The following is a 20830-nucleotide window of genomic DNA, read 5'->3' as shown; positions in this document are numbered from 1 at the left end:
GAGGCATTCTGCATATGACAAACTCAGAGCCCATGTCTGCCACCCCACTCACCTATGCATATTATAACACCTTCTAGCTCCTTCCCCACTCCTCAGGTTCCCGAGTGCATTTGAAGAAACGCTAATCTGAGCACAAGGAAGAATTCTGGGGCTGATACTTTTGGACTCTCGTCATTCCATCAATCAGAACTTCTGCTCATTTCCAAACAGAGCCCGTCCTCCGGGAAGGTAAGCAAAACTAAGCCCGTAGTCCTTTAGGACTCAACTTCCAAATCTGCCATAAGGACTTGTACTTTCCTGTGTCTCAGTGGAAATTTAGGGAGAGCTCTGAACTGGTGATTACTACATTTTAGGCTTTTTCACTCAAGTGACTCTTTGAAATCATGTTGGCAGATGTTGACATCCTAGCCTACTTAAAAAAAAAAACAACAAACCCAAAACTATTGTGCGTAGTGTCTTCTCCTGGACAAATGTAATTAAAAGAACTGAACTCTACTTAGGAAGTTATATTTTAAGAACCGGAAAGCCCAGTTGCAATTATATATCCTGCTTGCAAGTTTTGTAAACGCTCATTCAAAGCCACACCAATAAAAGTACTAAAAATTTAATACAGTTTATACAGGAAGAGGGAAAAGTATTCAAATCTCTAATATTGTTTATAAAGAAATAGCTAAACACTCGATGGGAGAGGGATGTGTTTTTTTTTAAATGTAGCAAATCACATTTTTGTGCCTCGCTGGTGAATAAAACAGTTACAGCTGCGATGGATGCCGATCACAGCTATTCTTTCACCACGATATTTCATCCATCAACAAATGGAAAAGTCGTACAGATAGTTTCTGCATCCAGATATGTTCGCTGTCAATTTTAATATCATCTCCAGTCTACGCTCCTTGCTTATTGTCCTAGATAAGCTGGACAGATGTTTGACGCAGATATTCGTCTTTGTGGCAGACCAACTCCTGACAGGTTAATTCCACATTTAACAGAGAGCATATTTCTGGCACTCCTGAAATATTTATGCTGAAAGTTTACATTTTAATGAATACCGTCACTATACTCTTAATAGTTTTTTCACAGAATGCACACAAATAATATGGATTCTCCACAGCTGCCAAAAATGGAACAGGGCAGGTTTTATTCAAAACTGAAAGCCTATTCATGGTGCTGCTAAAATGGTAGACAAAAATATGAGACCTTCCAAGCTAGATATCGGTTTTAGGACAGAGAAACATTGATGTCTAGAATGTCTTTTGCCTATGAAAGAAATAACAAATGTATTTATGAAGACTATTTGGGTTAAAAAGGCACTCAGTAGCATAAGGCCCATCTTACAGTTGAAATGTGATTTTTTTTTCCAGCGTTCCTTGTGAGTTGTACTGAAACCTCTTTAACTTCAAAGGCTAAAGGAACAAATATAGGTTTTCATGTTTTCACCACTTGTTCTTATGTGTTTCTAATTCTCGAGAGGTCAGTAACTCACAATGGCTCAGAATCAAGACAATCTATTTACACAATGGCAAAACACATCTATTTGTATAGATCTCAGTTATTTATTCAGGTTAAATATTTATTTCTTTTGAAAAAAAGATTAAAAAATTAAGCCACAGTTTAATGCTCTAATTTGGGGAGATTCTTAAACTGCTTCCTTTGAGACTTTGACACATCATGCCAATTTAAACACTAACAGTATTTGATTTTTTTCCTTTTTAAAGGAAAACAAGTTGATTGTAATGCTACATGTTGTAGTCAATGTGTTGAACAGAATTGTTCCAAAGAGAATAGAGTTGGTATTAGCAAAACCCTCAATAGTTTAGAATTTTCTAATAGTTTAGAATAGTATTTGACCAGAATTTCATCCAGGGTGGAGCAGAGAATCCTTCTGCTTCATAGGTAATCTCCTCAGGTCACGGCTAGGAAATTCCAACTAGTCATATTTGATTGAACAAATGCAATCGCACTTTTCAAATTTTTAGAGCGGCAATCAGAACCACCGTTTTGAATTCCCCGAATTTCCCACCCGTTCCCATGTTTTTAAATTGGTTTCTGATGACCTGCTACCCTGGGTTGTCTTTCCTACAATTACTCTAGCAGACTACCTTTAGAAGGTCTGTGAGTGCTGGGAGGTTAATCACCCCCCCCCCCCGCACATACCCACCAAAAAATAAAAAAATTAAGATACGTCTCCAAGAGGTCTCGAAAACCAGCTACAGCCTTTGTCCCAGTACCTATCGCAGACACCAGTACAATCAGATGTGTCAGTACTGTTGTCGCTGACAGAGCTTCTACCCTGTCTCTGAACTCTAAACTCATTGTGGGCAGGGAATGTGTCTATTTATTGTTGTACTGTAGTCTTCCAAGTGCTTAGTATAGTGCTCTGCACACAGTAAGTGCTCAATAAATACGACAGACCCACCGACTGGTGACTGCTGCTTCAAATCCAGAGACTCTAAAAGAGAAAGGGCCAAACTTGCTCAAGCGGGCTGCGTCCGACAATTGTGTCCCAAGGGCGGTCCCTGCTCTGCCCCTGACTTCCCTCCCCAGCAAACCCGGGGCAGGTGGGTGGCTTCAACACTTACCGAGAATTTTGCTAATATTGGAGTTATGCATGTCAGGGAAGGCTTGCAGAATTTTCCTCCGCTCGTCCTTTGCCCAAACCATGAAAGCATTCATTGGTCGCTTGATGTGCGGTTCACTGCTGGCTCGGCCTCGGGCGTCCCTGTAGACTCGAGCTTCAGCCACAGTGGCGCCTCCTGTTGGCCAACAATAATACTGCTGTAGTTTAGCTGCAGAGCCATTCATTGCTTTACTTCCTGGAATATCAGGGCAGGAAGAAACAACATGGGTGCAAAGCATTATTATCTGCATCATGAAACCCAATGCTTTGCCTGGCTCGACTGCTTTCCCTTCTTTCTTTCCCTTTCCCCAGCTTCCAAACCCCTCTGAAGGATGAAACTCTTTTGAAAGGTGCAGCGTGGCTCAGCGGAGAGGGCACGGGCTTTGGAGTCAGAGGTCATGGTTTCGACTCCCGGCTCTGCCACTTGTCAGCTGTGTGACTGTGGGCAAGTCACTTCACTTCTCTGTGCCTCTGTTACCTCATCTGCAAAATGGGGATTAAGACTGTGAGCCCCACGTGGGACAACCTGATTCCCTCGTAGACACCCCAGCGCTTAGAACAGTGCTCTGCACATAGTAAGCGCTTAACAAATACCAACATTATTAATGCTCACTGCGGGGAATGTGTCTATTTACTGGTATGCTGTACTCTCCTAAGCGCTGAGTAATAATGTTGGGATTTGTTAAGCGCTTAGTATGTGCAGAGCACAATTCTAAGCACTGGGGTAGATACAGGGTAATCAGGTTGTCCCACTGAGGCTCACAGTTTATCCCCATTTTACAGATGAGGTAACTGAAGCACAGGGAAATGAAGTGACTTGCCCACAGTCACACAGCTGACAAGCGGCAGAACCTGGAGTCAAACCCATGACCTCTGACTCTGAAGCCCAGGCTCTTTCCACTAAGCCATGCTGCTTCAGTGCTTTGCACACAGTAAATGCTCAATAAATACGACTGAACAAATGACTGTAATGACAGTCACTCTTACTCATAAGATCTAACAATACAGATTATATCTTTCCCAATTCTAATGTACTTTGCTCAACCACATTCATCCTCCCTTGGTGTACTCTACATTTGAATCCGTACACACTGTTTGACATTACTTTCCTCTCGGTTTACCTGCCACGATCCTAGAACAAAATCAGCATTCATCTGTTTCAACCCAAAGAGTAGCATTTTCATACATGAGAAAGAGAAATATTCATCTCAAACCAAACCCACACACAAGCCATACATTCATTAAAAAAAAAAACCTACTTGGTTTGGACGGTTTGAATTCTACTGACCAAAGAATATACTTTTTGTAAGGGATTTCTGGACCATCTCTTTAGCGTCTAAGACAGTGGCACAAGCTCTAAAATGCCGTGCCTTCTCTCTCTTTTTAATTATGGCTATCAGTAAATGCTTCCTATGTGCCAGGCATTGTACTAAACTCTTTTGAGTAGTTACAAGCTCCTCAGGTTGGATACAGTCCCTGTCCCACATAGAGTTCGCAGTCTTAATCTCCATTTTACAGATGAGGTAACTGAGGCACAGAGAAGTGAAGCAACTTGCCCAAGGTCACACAGCAGACAAGCGGTGGAGCCGGAATTGGAACGCCAGGTCTCTGACACCCAGAGCCGTGTTCTTTCCACTAGGCCGTGCTGCTTCTCTCTGGCAGGCAAACCATGGAAGGTCTTGTTGGTTTGTTTTACTGACACCTTGGACTTCCCCGTAATGTTGAGATTCTCGATGTAGTTTCAGTACCACTTGGTGAACACCCCAAAAGCTGAAAGCCCCTGTGGGCAGAGATCACGTCCAACCAACTCTGTTTATTTATTTACACTAATATCTGTCTTCCCCTCGACGACTGTGAGCTCACTGTGGGCGGGCAATGTGTCTATTTTATTGTTACACTGTACTCTCCCAAGCGCTTAGTTCAGTGTAAGCATTCAGTAAATATGGTTGATGGATTGGCTGTTGTACTTTACTTTCCTGAGCACTTAGTACAGTGCTCTGAACACAGTAAGTGCTCAATAAATACCACTGATTGACCATACTTGTATGTGTTCTATTTGGCTATGCAGCTTACACTGAATCATGGCAGAGGGAAAATCTGTGTTCACTAATGTGCTACAGTAGGTATTACCTGGTAAATCCAAGGCTTTTACTGTTTCAAACCAGAGTATCTGCCCTGGCAAAATCTGTTGCAAAATATTAGTGCTACCTGAAACCCAAATCTTTTCTGGACTCTCGTCCTTAAGCCCAGAAGCAATATATCATGATTAATCTCTCTTTCTCATTCTTTCCATGCCCTAACAGAAATGTGGTTCTAAGCCTGGTAATAAATGAACAAAACAGTGGGCATTATTATTTATTAACAAGGCCATCATTTACCTTAAACAGAAACTGAGAAGAAAGGAAAATATTGACTATGATTTTGAATTTCCATTCTCTCTAGAAAAGAAAGCTTCAGAATAACTTGCAAAAACACATATTTAGAAACACTTCCTTTTTCTTTTTCTTTTTTTTTGGGCCTTACTGGATAAGCAGTTGACTTTTAACATGAAAAGTCTTGGAGCACAGAATGCATAACTAATATGCTACCTTTTTGCCACCATACCCACAGTACATTAATTTCATTGAAAATGCACTGACCATACAGGATAAATTGATTTCACTTTATATGGCTTTGACAGCCATGTTTATTGTGCAGTGAAATGTAGTGTAGCTTCAAGCTGACAATATCCATCAACAAGGGACCCAGATGAAGGCATACATTACTCTGGAAGCGAAACACTCATTCAGATACGACAGTGTCTTCTCCTGAGGATCACCGTGATAATTTATGATGCCCTCAATGCCATTACTTTACAACTGACACCGATTCAGCAATTTATATACTTGTATGCCTACACATTAAAGGAGACAAGTTTGTGGGGAATAGCAGATGAAAAAACATTTCAATATTATTCTGTGTGAACTACTGGGCCACAGGTGTTTAACTTTGAGGTTTGTTTTTAACTGTCCCTTTCTCTCTACCCATCCCTGACCAGAGAGAGTAGGGAGCGAGTTTTAGACTTTTTGATGGACTTAATGATAATAATTGTATTTGTTTAAGCACTTACCATAATAATAGTAATAATAATAATGATATTCATTAAGCCCTTACTATGTGTCGAGCACTGTTCTAAGCACTGGGGTAGCTACTGGTATACTAATCAGGTTGGATACAGTCCCTCTCCCACATTAGGCTCACAGACTTAATCCCCACTTTTCAGATGATATCACTGAGGCATGGAGAAGTTAAATGACTTGACCAAGGTCTTGCAGCAGGCAAGTGGCAGAGCCGGGATTAGGAGCCAGATCCTTCTAACTCCCAGGCCCATGCTCTGTGCCAAGCATTCTACTAAACGCTGGGGTAGATAGAAGATGATCAGGTCCCACATGGGGTTCACACTCTAAGTAGGAGCAAGAACAGGTACTGAATCCCCATTTGGCGGATTAGGGAACTGAGGCCCAGAGAAGTGAAGTGACTTGCCCAAGGCCACAAAGAGGTAAGGGGCAGAGCTGGGATTAGATCCCAGGTCCTTTGACTCCCAGGACCATCCTCTTTCTGCTAGGCCACGCTGCTTCCCTTGGAAAGAATAGGAAAGGATTATCATTAACTGATTAAATTGTACTAACCTAGATTTTAGAGCAGCGTAAAACACATAGTAAGCACTTAACCAAGATCACAATAATAACTGTGAGTCAAACAACTTGAGTTAGCCCCACGAATGGTTCAGTTTTGATATTTACATGGAAGGGAGGGTAAAGAGGAGAAAGTGACTTCTTCACCACAATGGCTAACAAAAGCCTCCACATTAGGCCTCTCAATGCAATCAATAAATTAGACTGTAAGCCCGTCAAACGGCAGGGACTGTCTCTATCTGTTGCCGACTTGTTCATCCCAAGCGCTTAGTACAGTGCTCTGCACATAGTAAGCGCTCAATAAATACTATTGAATGAATGAATAAATCAATGGCATTTACTGAGCACTTACTGTGTGCAGAGCAGTATAGTAAGTGTTTCATAGGAAGGCCAGGTTAAACCCCTGCAGCTGGTGACAGTGGGTCATATGCTCTTTCTCAGAGGGGCATCTGGCTCCAGAGTTACCACTAGAGGCTAAGAAAATCTCAGAGTATCCCTTAGCCATTGAAGTCCCTGACCTCGGGACCAGGTTTTCTGAAATCTGGGTATGTAATAATAATAATAATAATGATGCCTTTGTTAAGCGCTTACTATATGCCAAGCATTGTTCTAAGCATTGGGTAGATACAAGGTAATCAGGTTGTCTCACATAGGACACAATAATAACTGTGGTATTTGTTGAGTGTTTACTATGGGGTAAGCACTGTTCTAAGAGTTGGGCGAGAAACAAGTTAATCAGGTTGGATATAGGCCCTGTCCTACATGGGCTCCCTGTCTCAGTAGACCCACTGCGTTGTTGCAGCTGAAGGCTATTGTCCAACCCCTCGCTCCCTCCTACCCACAGAAATTGAATTTCAGTCCTACCCTCGGATATTCCGACAGAGTCAAAAGCCTGCGGCAAAGAGCCTGGGGAGAATGACATTCAGCAGTCAATCCACCTCTCTCAGCACCTCAGAATGGCAGGATAATATTTAGCCCAATTTAAATTAGAGAAAACGATCCTATTTATGAACAGAATTACTGTGAAGGGCAGAAATTCTTCAGTATTCATTTAAGCTATAACTAAATACTTCAGGAGAAAAGCGAAAAGCAAAATGAAAAATGTTTCATTGCATGTTCAAACTCTAGACAATCATGGTATTTCAGACTACAAGTAGTTTCAGAGCTACTTCAACCTGCCCATCAAATTGAAAAGCTTTTCTACTTGCATGTGAAATTTTGGTAGGAGCTCTGAGCTATATTTGATCGTGCCTTGTTTGTGCTAATAGATAAAATGATGAGTGCACCAGAAACAAAATACAGAAAATTATGGAACTCGAGAAGAGGAAATGAAAAAATTAGGACAAGAAGAGGGGGTTTTCATTCTAGTAGGATCTCTGCATCAATGTTTATCCTTCCCAAATCCATCTTAACTCAGTAGGGGACGTAGCGTTCTAAGTTGTGGGAGAGGATGACAGCTGTCTGTCTTTCTGAGATGACTGAGAGACCCTCCTCGAACTTTTCATTCATGTTTCACTGCCAAAACGTGACTTCAGTTTCAGAATTAATAGCTTGGCCAGAATTCCTTTTTTTCTTCTTTCAAAAAGCCATAGGATTTGGATGTCCTAATGGCTTAGTTGGCAGAGAAACATATCGCAGGGACAAGCAAGGGCCCTAAATTAATTGTGGTATTTGCTAAGTGCTTATTACAGACCAAGCACCGTTCTAAACACTGGGGTAGATACGCGGAATTCAGATCAGACACAGTCCCTTCCCATTCCAGGTTCACATTTTAAGTATGAGAAAGCATAGGTATTGGATCCTCATTCTACAGATGAGGAAAGTGGGGCACAAAGAAGTTAAGGGATTTGCCCAAGCTCACACGGAATATAAGCAGTGGAGCCGGGATTAGAACCCAAGTCCTCTGACTGCCAGAACCATACTCTATCCACAAGGCGTGCTATTTCTCAGTTCTGGAGGCCCTGAGTTAGGATTTGGTGGACAACCAGAATGAAAACAGACCTTGGGGATGTGATGGATTCTAAGTAGCCACAGTGAAACTCTGCTTAGAACTGCACCAACAAACTCTGGAGATAAAGACTCAGGGTGACATCCAATATGTCTGTTCCCCTGGATTGTAAACTCTTTGAGGGCAAAGACTGTGTCTATCAACTCTATCGTACTCTCCCAGCCACTTAGTACAGTGCACAGTAAGAACTCAATAAATAACATTCATTGATTGTTCATTGATTGGTTTCTACACTGACAAAGGAACTCTGACCCTATTCAGGTACTTGGTCTCATTTTTGCCTTTAAGCTTAAACTTAGTAAGGATGACTTGGTTATCTTCAAATAATTTATTGAACTCCCACAGTGTGAACGATGCTCTATTAAACACTTGGGGATTATACTGTAGTAGAGAAAACAGTGATGAGAAACAATATGCTTGTTGTTAAATAATAATAATAACTATTATGGTGCTTGTTAAGCATCTACTAAGTGCCAAGCATTTTTCTAAGCACTGGGAGAGAGACAAGTTAATCAGAATGGTCACAGCCCACATAAGGCTCACAGTCTAAGTAGGAGAGAGTAGAATTGAATCCCCATGTTAGAGATGAGGTAACTGAGGAACAGAGAATTTAAGTGACTTGCCCAAGGTCATCAGCAGATTAGTGCCAGAGCTAGGATTAGAACCCAGATCCTCTGAATTCCGGGTCCAATCTCCTTCCCCTTGGCTAAAGAGAAGACTATTTGGACATTTGTTCTTGATCTTCTAGGAATGAAACCTCACCTGGCAATAAAATATCCTTGATTCATTCTCAACACCCCAAATTGTATCAACCCAACAGGTATTTTTTGCACTTCTGTATTTATTTATACCTATCCCCAATATATGATTATATTGAATATACTTATATATATATAATATATTGAATATACTTATATATAAGTATATTCAATGATGCACTCAGTTATTTATTCTGATCACTCTAATTGTAAATCTTTTTTATGTCTGTCTCCTCTGATAGAGCATAAGCTTCTTGTGGATGGGGAAGGTGTCTCTTGCTTCAACTGTGCCCTCCCAAGCACTTAATACAGTGCATCATACCTTTGTGGGTGCTCAATAAATACCCTAACTACTACTCCTAATCAATCAAGCAATCATTGGTAGTTATGTGTGCAGAGCACTGTACTAAGCACTTACAAAAGTTGTTAGAAACAATGCTGCTAGTCTCACAACATCAAAACTTTCAACTTTGTATTAGTTCAAAGGGAGGACTGAGAAACTGAGTTACAGAAGAATTAGAGAAGCAGCATGGCCAGAAAAGCAGGATGGCCCAGTGGATAGAGCACAGGCCTGGGTGGCAGAATGACCTGGGTTCTAAGGCCAGCTCCTCCATTTGCTGTGTGACCTTGGGTAAGTCACTTAACTGCTCTTATGCCTCAGATACCTCATCTGCAAAATGGGGATTATGACTGGGAGCCCCATGTGGGACATGGGCAGTGTCCAGCTTGATTTAACTTGAATCTACCCCAGTTCTTAGCACAGTGCCTGGCACATAGCAAGCACTTAACCAATAGCATAAAAAATCGATGTAACCACTTGCATGTGAAGTATAAGGAGGAGGAAAAGATAAGAGGAGTTGGGAGAAGAAAAATGGTTAGTGAGTGCTTCACAAATTCCAGAATTGTTATTATTATCAGTCTAATGAGGTGTGCATTTCTAAGCTTGTGAATGGGGCACATCACCAGTTTTGAAGCTCACTGCACTATGTAATTGGTCTTGAAAATATTTCACCGCAAAGGTCACGAGACATGAAAATAAAATCCTGAAACCTGAAAATATGCTCCTGATGAAAATTTGGCTAAATTAACCTGGACATCAGTTACGAGATTACTAGAAAGTGTGACTGGGGATCGGGCTTCTATTTTTCTTATTAGAGACTCCATTCTCCTTAAACATCAACAAGAAGTACCAAAAGGGAATTCCCTAAGGTCAGCGCTGAGGAAACATAAACCTCTAATTCAATAACTCTGCTACTGCTCTGAAAAAGGCCTTATTATTGCAACATCCATATGGAGTCAATTGGACATTAATGACTAATCAATCCCTCCCCTTTCTATTCTACTTATAGTGTCACAAACCATGTTTAGATTAGCCCATTTCCTGCTTAGGATTGCTCAAGATGTCTTTTGTTCTTTCAGAGCCGGTCTGGTGGAGGCAGCTTAAACAAACACACGACTAGAGTGGCGCAGGAGTTATAAACTGCCATATGTGAATGAACAAAGGGGCCATACTAAAGCCTTTTGTGGTATTTGTTAATGTTTTTCATCTGAGTTTAAAAAGACCTAATGACTTTGTGGTGAGCTGATGCATGTGGCTCGTGGCTTTGCAAAATGAAGGAAATTCTAGCCAGCCATCTTCCAGTTCTCTATTTTCTTCAGTCCCTTGCTTTCAGTTTTGGTGGCAGAGAGATTTACTTTTTTTTCTTTTTGATAATTGAGTTACGTTTGCTTTACATATCCAAACAGAATTCTTTATCTTGATTAAACCAAAACATCTCAGGGACCCTGGGATACAGTGAAAGATTTGGAGGCAATAGCAAGGTAAAAATGACTGATCTCAGAACATCCAACATTCTGTTGACCCTCTACCCATAGATACAAAAATTAGGGTGCTGGCCCGAGGGGCAAGCCGACGCAATTTCGACTTAAACCGGGTTTGCAGTGAGCTTATGTTTAGTGTACAGTCTCCCTGGACTGTCAACTCCATCTAGACTCTAAGCTCCTTTGGGTCAGGGATGGTGTCTATCAACCCTTCTGATTTGTTCTCGCCCAAGTGACTAGCACAGGGTTCGGCTTACAGTCAGCGTTCAACAAATACCAGTGAGAGATTGAGTCTTTAACATGGGAGTTTTTAGTCCTTTTGGTGATTTGGGGCTGAGATTCAGGTGGCTTCTCTTTACCTGCAATCAATCAATCAGTAGTATTTTTGGATCATTTAGGAGAGTACTGTGCTAAACATTTAGGAGAGTATATTAAAAAAGAGTTGGTAGACACATTTCCTACCCACAAGGAACTTAGAATCTACAGGGGGGTCATACGAGTCCTGCTAAGAAGCCCCGGAGTTAAGCAATTTGAAATTTTGCTTTGTGTCTCTGGCTTCACTCAAAACCTAGAGAAGCAGCATGGCCTAGTGGATAAAGCCCTGGCCTGGAAGTCAGAAGATCGTGGGTTCTAATCTCGGCTCTGCCACTTGTCTCCTGGGTGACCTTGGGCAAGTCACTTCCCCTCTCTGGGCCTCAGTTACCTCATCTTTAAAATGGGCATTGAGACTGGGAGCCCTACATGGGACAAGGGCTGTGTCCAACTCAATTTGCTTGTATCCACCCCAGCGTTTAGTTCACTGCCTGGCACACAGTAAGCACTTAACAAATACCATCATTAGATTCCAAATGAAACTTTAGGGGGTGTGAGCTCTCTGCAGCCAAAGCGAAAAATGTCTGGCTGAGCCGCTTTCGGAACAAGGAGCAGTCACTGTATCTGCTCCGGGAAAAACCAATAATTGCTTTACCTCCAAAACCCTCCTGGATCCACATGTTTCATAACACTCTGCCGGTTCCAGCCTCGTCTTCAATCCAACTTGCGGGAGATGGGGCGAGTAGCAAATACTTGTTTTTTTACGGTATTTGTTAAGCATTTACTATGTACCAGGCATTGTACTAAGCTCTGGGGCAGATACAAGCTGATCAGGTGGGACACAGTCATGTCCCACATAAGGCTCACAGAATTATTTTCCATTTGACAGATGAGGTAACTGAGGCACAGAGAAGTGAAGTGACTTGCCCAAGGTCACAGAGCAGACAAGTGGAGCAGCCAGGATTCGAACCCGGGTCTTCATGACTCCCAGGCCCCTATTCTACCAAGCATGCTTGGGGATGCATGTTTGGCCATGGGCCTGCATCTTCCAGCCTACCTCCTGATTGGTCTGATGGGCATCTGGTAGACACCTGCAGTATGGTAGTACTGGGAGCCCACGGATGTTTCAACCCCCTCTACTCTCAACTCTAAGGGAATTATTGCGAGAATCCCCTCACGGTCGTGATTGGGTGAAGGAGCAGAACTGGGGATTGCAAAAGTCTGCACTGTAACCCATCACTCAGGTTACAGTGTGGAGAACAGCATGTCTTAGTGGATAGAGCATGGGTCTGGAAGTCAGAAGGACCTGGGTTCTAATCCCTGCCTCGCCACTTGTCTGCTGTGTGACCGCGGGCAAGTCATTTAACGTCTCTGTGCCTCAGTTACCTCATCTGTAAAATTCTTTATTATTATTTTTGTTATTACTAGGTCCTGGGTCAAAGGGCTTTCACAGGCCAGAGTAAAACGCCCTCTCTTTGACTCCCCTGGGCAAGGCCGCTCACCCTGAGGGCACACTAGATCTGGGGTTCTTGTCATTGCAGCTGTGAGCCCCACATGGACAGGAAATGTGTCACCTGATTATCTTCTATCTACCACAGTGCTTGGCACTTAGTATACTCTTATAAGATATTATTGCTGTTATTATTATGATTTTTATTTATTTGTGAGACTTCTCAATCCCCACCTCCCCCCCAGCCCCGCACCAACCAACCCCCCGGACTTACATGCACGTCTGTAAGTTATTTATTTATATTAATGTCTGTCTCCCCCTCTAGACTGTAAGCTCGTTGTGAGCCAAGATATGACTGTTGATTGGTGTACTGTACTTTTCCAAGTGCTTAGTACAGTGATCTGCACACATTAAGCACTCAATAAATATGACTGAATGAATTAATGAATTCCCCCTGTCTCCCCTTTGAAAGTGGAAGGTCTTTGTGGGCAGGCAACACGTCTTCTGCCTCTATTGCATCAATCATTGTACTTCCTCAAGCAGTTAGTTCGGTGAATTGCATTCTCTGGTGTTCGATAACTCTCATTATTACTATTACTACTCCAGATAGATGACTTTTTTTTCACAAAACTACACATGTTCTCATAAAGCAATGAACGCTGGCGTGGGGAAGTCTACCGTCTCCAGATAATGGGGCTGAGGAAATAAGGGGAGAGAGAATCAAACCACGCTTGCAAGCTGAAGGCTTAGCTTTTCCTCCCTTCTACATGAAAAGCCCTTTCATTCTCATCAGTGAGCAGTAGGTTTCCACTTTCATTTTGCCCTCATTGAGAACTAAACTTTCCTCTGAAGAACAAACTTAATCACTAGCATGAAGCCGTTCCTATGCCCCAGCATGAATTTGATAAGCTTCCATTTTAACATTTCTAAAATTTAAAAATAAAGCTGGCATTCTACTTGATGGATTCCCTCCCGAGTCAAAACGCCGTATACCGAGTCTGAGTTCTGAGTCACTCTCTACAACTGCCTGCTGAAAGTAAGAGTTTACAGTATAGTAAAAACGCCGCACCTTCTAATTGGCCTCAATTCAGAGTTCGCTTTTAATGAATGGGTGTATGATAGCTACAATTCTATAACAATTTTACACATAGATGGGAAGATCTTGCGGCGGGGAGGAGAGGGAGAGGCTGGAGGGAGGAGAGAGCAAGGGGGGAATTACCCCAAGTCCTGGCAATGGGGCAATTAGTATCAGCTGCAATGACAGGAACCCCAGATCTAGAGGGCCCTCAGGGTGAGCGGCCTTGCCTAGGGGAGTCAAAGAGAGGGCGTTTTACTCTGGCCTGTGAAAGCCCTTTGACACAGGACCTAGTAATAATAACCAAAATAATAATAAAGAATCTGATATTTGTGATATAAGTGATATTAAACACTTACTCTGTGCCAGGGCCTGTGTTACATGTTGAGGTAGGTAAATAAACTCAGATTGGACACAGTTCCAATCTGGGGCTCAGTCTAAGGGAAAGGCAGAACAAGTAATGGCTCCCCACTTTACAGATGAGGATACTGAGGCACAGAGAAGAAAATGATTCGCTGAAGGTCACACAGCAGGCAAACACTTAATGGACATATCCATGATTTATTTTGAAGTCTGTCTTCCTCTCCAGACTGTAAGCTCCATCTGAACGGGGAACACAGTGTACCATCTCTGCTATATTGTACTCTCCCAAGCGCTTAGTACAGTGCTTTGCACATAATAAGCACTCAATAAACAACATTGATTGTTTGAAGAAATGCCAATGATTGACTAATTGCTTGAAGTTGGCAAAGCCAGGACTAGAACCCAGGTCTCCTAACTCCCAGATTCATGCTCTTTTCACTAGGCCGGGCTATTTCTCAAAGCAAAGTGCTCCCAGCCGACTTTTAAATGAAACATGCGTTTAAGCACTTTAGCACTTCCTCCTCCTAACTGTAAAGTATTTAGCGTCTGTTTCTCCTGCTAGAATATAAGTTCCTTGAGGATCGGAATCGTGTCTTCCTCTACTGCACTCTACTCTGCAGAGTGCTCTGCACATAACAGAAGCACAATACAGAGTAGGAGATGTGTGTGTGTGTGTGTGTGTGTGTGTGTGTGTGTGTGTGTGCGTGTGTGTTGGAAAGTCAATTCTTTTTCACTTGCCTAAATCAAAAAGAAATGCGATTAGACCTGGCAGACATGTCTCCTTCATAACCCAAGGTACGTTTCTGTTGTTACGTGAGGCGGCAAAAAGGCTCCTGGGAATCCAAGGCCTGAGCTTGCATTCTTGCTGGGAACATTTCTTTGTCTTTAACTGAGCTTTCACCAGTTACTGATTTTCATCTTTTCTCTCTCAACTGCCATAGCAACTATTACAAATATTTATGTGCAACCCAAACTGGCATGGAGAGACAGTCTCTCCCTAGGATTTATGCATTTCTGTCACAAGAGCAGACAATGCTTTGTCATGCATGTGCTCCCTGCTGTTTACACCTCAGCTCAGGAGGGTGTTAAGCAAGTTACCTCACAGTTTTGGATTGTGCTGGCATGCTGCCAGGCTTCTCTCTTTTCATGAAAATTGTGCTTTTTTTTTCCTTCTTTAATTCTTCTGTGTAACAGGTCGGAGTTTGCCTTTTGTGGGGTAGCAAGAAATGGCTTTGCCAGTGGATTATTGCATTCCACTCTGCTCAGGGGGGTGAGTTTTATCACTCAGAGGATTCAAAAGGAATCGTCCCCTCCCGACATAAAAAGTTATTTTGGAGCTTTTAAGACCCATTGAATATATTTCTTTAAGGGAAGTTTATCTGTTTGCTTAAGAGGGCTGCACTTTATATATAGTACTGATATAAACTGGTGTACAGGATCCTGTAAAACTGTTTATATCCATAGTAAAATACATTTTGCGATATTCATGTTTGAGAGTGAGCCCGCAGTGGATTTTCATTTTTTTTTGAACTCCAGTTAGCCCTCAGCTTGCTTTGTTGCCTCTCTCTGGGCTATTGAGGCTTAGCTTCCCTTCTCTGGACATCAGGAGTCTGCTTTTCCAACTGTCCTGTTCTTCAGACTCTGTTTACTTTGATTTATTGCTCTGGATTGTAAGCCCATGGTGGGCAGAAAATGAGTCTGCATTCTTCTCACCGTGGCTGGGAAGGAATAAAAGCCAACTTATCTGGTCACTTGGTCCTGCCCTTCACCTGCATGCCTTCTAGGCGGAACTAATATTAATGGATGACTCCTCCTTTAGATCTTCAGCTCCTTGAGGGGAGGGATGCCATCTACCCACTCTATTGAACACTTCCAAGCACTTAGTACAATGTTCTGCACATAGAAAGCACTCATAAATACCAATCACTGATTAATTGGAACCACCTGAGGCCAGCTCACAGTCAATACTCATGCTTTACCTCCAGCATGCATGAACAAAGTACTGGGGCAGATATAAGATAATCAAGTCAGACACAGTCCCTATCTCCCATAGGGCTCACATTCTAAGAGGGAAGGAGGACAGGGATTGAATTCCCATTTTGCTGATGAAGAAACTGAGGCACAGAGAACTTAAGTGATTTGACCAAGGTCTCCTAGCAGGCACACGATAAAGCCGGCATTAGAACTCAGGTCCTCCGACTCCTAGACCTGTGCTTTTCCCACTACGCCACGCTGCTTCTCAGGGTGTGTTCTCTCGATGCCAGCACACTTCCTCTCCATTCACATTGACTTTAGGTAAATGGCCATCCAGGTGCTTAGTACAGTACCTGGAACATAGTAAACGCTTAACAAATACCATAATTATTATTAGAGTCCTTCTGCTCTATTGCATTCCGTCAAGTACTTAGTACAGGGTTCTACCCACAGTAAGCTCTCGATTAATACCACTGATTGATTGGCATTCATCTCACACTTCTCATAGCCAAGTCCTGTTACTACACATACAATGTCAAATGGTTATAATCATTTAACACTAAAGTCCATTACCAGTGGAAACAGCAAGACTACTTATTGAGCTCACACTAAGTGAATGTCCTCCCCTTTAGACTGTCTCCCTCTTTCTAGACTGTGAGCCTACTGTTGGGTAGGGATTGTCTCTCTTTGTTGCCGAACTGTACTTTCCAAACACTTAGTACAATGGTCTGCACGTAGTAAGCGCTGAATAAATACGATTGAATGAATGAACGAATGCATTCTATTAAGTGCTTGGAAAGGTAACAGAGAAACATGTTTTCTGCCTTCATAAAGCTCCCCTAAGGGGTTTGAAGTAAGGATTCATAAGGTCAAAAGGAGTAGCAAGTCCATTATTTGGGTCCTTGTCAATCATTCAATCAATCAATCAATGGTATTTCTTGAGCACTCACTGGATGCAGACCGCTGCACTATTTGGGAGAGAACAGTGGGATTGGTTGCCATGATGCTTGTCTTCAAGAGGTGGGGGTGACCTTGGTAGCATTGGATGAGGGATGTATCCTCTCTGCCCCTAACTCACCAATGAAAGCAATCAATCAAGCAATCGTTTTTTCTTGAGTGCTTACTGTGTGCCCAGCACTCTACTAATTGCTTGGGAGAGTACAATACAAAGGAGTCGGTAGGCAATGTTCCCTACCCTCAAGGAACTTACAGTCTAGAACAAGGGAACCTTCCCTTTTGCCTCAGAGCTCTTTCCTGTTTGAACTAAGTGTTTTGTGGGTTAATTAGCATGGCCTGAGGCATTTTGAAGAGGCAGAAGTAAGCATAAGAATCACTGCTTCTCAACCTTCCATCCGTTAAAATCAGCTCTTTCTCCAGTATCTCAAAGCCCCAGAAAATGGACCCTTTATATGATATCAAACAAGCAGAGATTCCCTCCTAGAGAAGGGAAACAAAAATAATCATGAGGAAGGAGCAATTTTTGTTCCATGATAGGTTGAAGATGATTGTGACTCTTCGGTCAGATGAGTCGAACGACACAAATCAGCCAGTCGGCCAGTCAATCGGATTTATTGAGCTATAACTGTGTGCACAGCACTGTACTAAGCCCTTGAGGGAATGCAATATAACAATATAACAGACACATTCCCTGCCCACAGTAAGCTTATAATCCAGAGGGGGAGACAGTATGACCTGTTCATTCTCTCCTTACCTCAACTGGACTTAGGGAAAGCCCTCCTCTAAAACCTGAAGTTGGTAGGCTCAAGAGGATAAAAAGTAACACTTCAGACAGGAGGTGGTAAGCATATGGAATTGGTTACCACAGGAAGTTAAACAAGAAGAAAATAGGTTCAAGAAGGGATTGGAGCAATTAAAGGATGATGGGCCTAAAATGAATTTACTAGAGAAAAGCAAAAGGGATTTGGGGTAGTTTAATGAGATTTTGAAACAATGCATACATGATGGGTCTATGTGGGATGAACAGAAGGGAAAGAATGGGATGTTTGATAGTATGTCCCTAACAATAGAGAGGAATAAGCAACCCTCTAGCATCCTTTAATCCCACAGTCAATGGAAGATTAGTGGGCTGGACAGATCAGCTGTGTGACCTTGGGCAAGTCACTTAACTTCTCTGTGCCTCAGTTGCCTCATCTGTAAAATGGGGATTAAGACTGTGAGCCCCATGTGGGACAACCTAATTACTTTGTGTGTACTCCAGTGCTTGGCACCCCGTAAGCACTTAACAAATATACCATCGTTATCATCATCAGCGGTATTTATTAAGCACTTACAATATCATAAAGTTGTTTATAATAATAATAATTGTGGTATTTGTTAAGCACTTACTATGCTCCAGGCACTGTACTAAGCGCTGGGGTAGATAGAAGCAAATCGGCTCAGACATAGATGGTGTCCCACGTGGGGCTCACAGTCTCAATCCCCATGTTACAGATGTGGTAACTGAGGCACTGGGAAGCGAAGTGACTCACCTAAGGTCACACAGCAGACAAGTGGCAGATCCAGGACTAGAACTCATGACCTTCTGACTCCCAAGCCTGGGCTCCATCTGCTATGCCCCACGATCCCTGACCTCAATTAATTTATATTCTAGTAAAATACTCATCTGATTCAGTATGTATTCCATAGGAAACTCATAAAATTCACAAATTCATAAAAGAAGGGACTTCTGCACTTCAGAAAGAAGAGACTCTGAGATCATAACCACAACTATCAAGTTGGCAAACAGATCTGGGGAACACATCCTTGGGAGGGGGCACAGCTGGGCACTTGGGACCAAGAAGAACCACCACTTTGCCAGCTGTCTTTCCACCCTCCTCCCAAACCCATAAAAATCCTGGGACATCAAGATCCCAAACCCGACCTGAACTGCTTCCATTCCCCTGGACAACCACTCATTAAGTGGACTGGAGTAATGTAAGCTCCTTGCTCTGCATGCAGAAAACTACTCACCCCTTATGGGCAGGAATCGTGTAAACTTCCTCTACGGCACTCTCAGTCAATCGTATTTATTGAGCGCTTACTGTATGCAGAGCACTCTACTAAGTGCTTGGGAGAGTACAATATAACAGACACATTCCCTGCCTACTTAGTACAGTACCCTGAACACATAAATGCTCAATAAATGCCAGTGATTGGATTGTTTCCTCTTAGAGGTATAACTAATTTAAAAAAAATGAAATAGGGGGGAACCAAGTAAAGAGATTTGTCCATTTTACATCTTGGAATGTCCCCTCAAGGGAAGGATCAGTAAATACTTACTCTGTGCCAGGCATTGTGTTACACCTTCAGGCAGGTAAATAAACCCAGATTAGACACAATTCCAAACTGGAGCCCAGTCTAAGGGAAAGGCAGAACAGGTATCAGCTCCCCATTTTACAGATGAGGACACTGAGGCACAGAGAAGAACGTGATTTGCTCAAGGTCAAACAGCAAGCAAGCACTTAATGTACATACCCATGATTTATTTTGAAATCTGTCTTCCTCTCTAGACTGTAAGCACCATGTGGGCAGGGAACATGGTGTATCAACTCTGCTGTATTGTACTCTCCCAAGCGCTTAGTACTGTGCAGTACAGTCTTCTGACCTCTGTGGTGTCAATCACATTATGACCAATCAGGGTCAGCTATTATTAGTAACGTTGGGGACTTTAAAACAAAATCTACTCCCCAGTCCCTTTTTTTTCTAAATTAGGTTTAAACCCCCCCAAAAAACTTAGAATTATATTTCTTAAAATATTATTTTCTTAGGATTTTGCTGCCAAAATCGATTTTTAATTCATGAATCCACTGGAATTCAGCCACAGTTGAATTATGGTGATTTGATGCATTTGTGTGATAAAATGTCAATATCCTCCCTTTCATCATAAATCTAGATGGAGAGTACAGTGCCATAGCTGGAAGGTGTGGTCATTTCTAAATGCAGGTAACTGTCATCTTTCATTCACTCAATTGTATTTATTGAGCGCCTACTGTGTGCAGAGAACTGTACTAAACTCCTGGAATGTACAATTCGGCAACAGATAGAGACAATCCCTGCCCGACAATGGGCTCACAGTCTGAGACCAGATACTTCTTACTTGAACATAGCCTTCGTCTCAAAACCAAGGTATGGATATTGGTAAATCTGGATTGACAATGGAGTCTGATCCCCTCTCGAAAAAGTAAGTGGTGTTCACAATGCTTTCATTCAGTCATTTGAATCTGTTGCAAATACGGATCAGGAGTGATACTTTCAAAGCTTGCCAATCAGATGCCAATGTATGTGGACTGCAAAAAATACAACTAAATTAAAGCTTGAAACTTTGCACATCTTTTTAAAAATTTGATTTTCATCTTTTTTAAAAAATAAATATCTATAATTTTATATTTTTTAATCCTCAAATCCATATGTGAATTATAAGCTGTCAGTGAATTGAAATCTTGATGAAGCCAAACATGTTAGGCTAGTTTTCAGTGCAGATCAATTCAGGAGGGAGAGTGGTAATAATAATAATTATAACGATAATAGTATTTTCTAATTGCTTACTATGTCCCTGTCTCCTTGTTTTGGTTTGTTTTATTGTCTGTCTCCCCGCTTCTAGACTGTGAGCCCATTGTTGGGTAGGGATTGTCTCTACTTGTTGCCAAATTGTACTTTCCAAGCATTTAGTACAGTGCTCTGCACACAGTAAGCACTCAATAAATACGACTGAATGAATGAATGAACGAATGAATGAATGAATGAATGAATGTGCCAGCTGCTGTACTAAGCACTGGGGT

General features: G+C 42.1%; 1 protein-coding gene across 1 annotated transcript in view; it reads right to left on the bottom strand.

Moving 5' to 3' along the window:
- SOX6 (SRY-box transcription factor 6) overlaps window positions 1-20830 on the bottom strand; it is a 386921-nt gene that overhangs the window by 12645 nt on the left and 353446 nt on the right. Inside the window, 1 exon segment of the mRNA XM_039911374.1 lies at window positions 2580-2813. Within this exon segment, the coding sequence (XP_039767308.1) occupies window positions 2580-2813 (234 nt within the window).

This window comes from Ornithorhynchus anatinus, chromosome 3, assembly GCF_004115215.2.
Source record: "Ornithorhynchus anatinus isolate Pmale09 chromosome 3, mOrnAna1.pri.v4, whole genome shotgun sequence".
Taxonomy (NCBI): domain Eukaryota; kingdom Metazoa; phylum Chordata; class Mammalia; order Monotremata; family Ornithorhynchidae; genus Ornithorhynchus; species Ornithorhynchus anatinus.
Note: the sequence above shows the minus strand (reverse complement) of the source record. Positions and strands in the feature narration are given on the sequence as shown.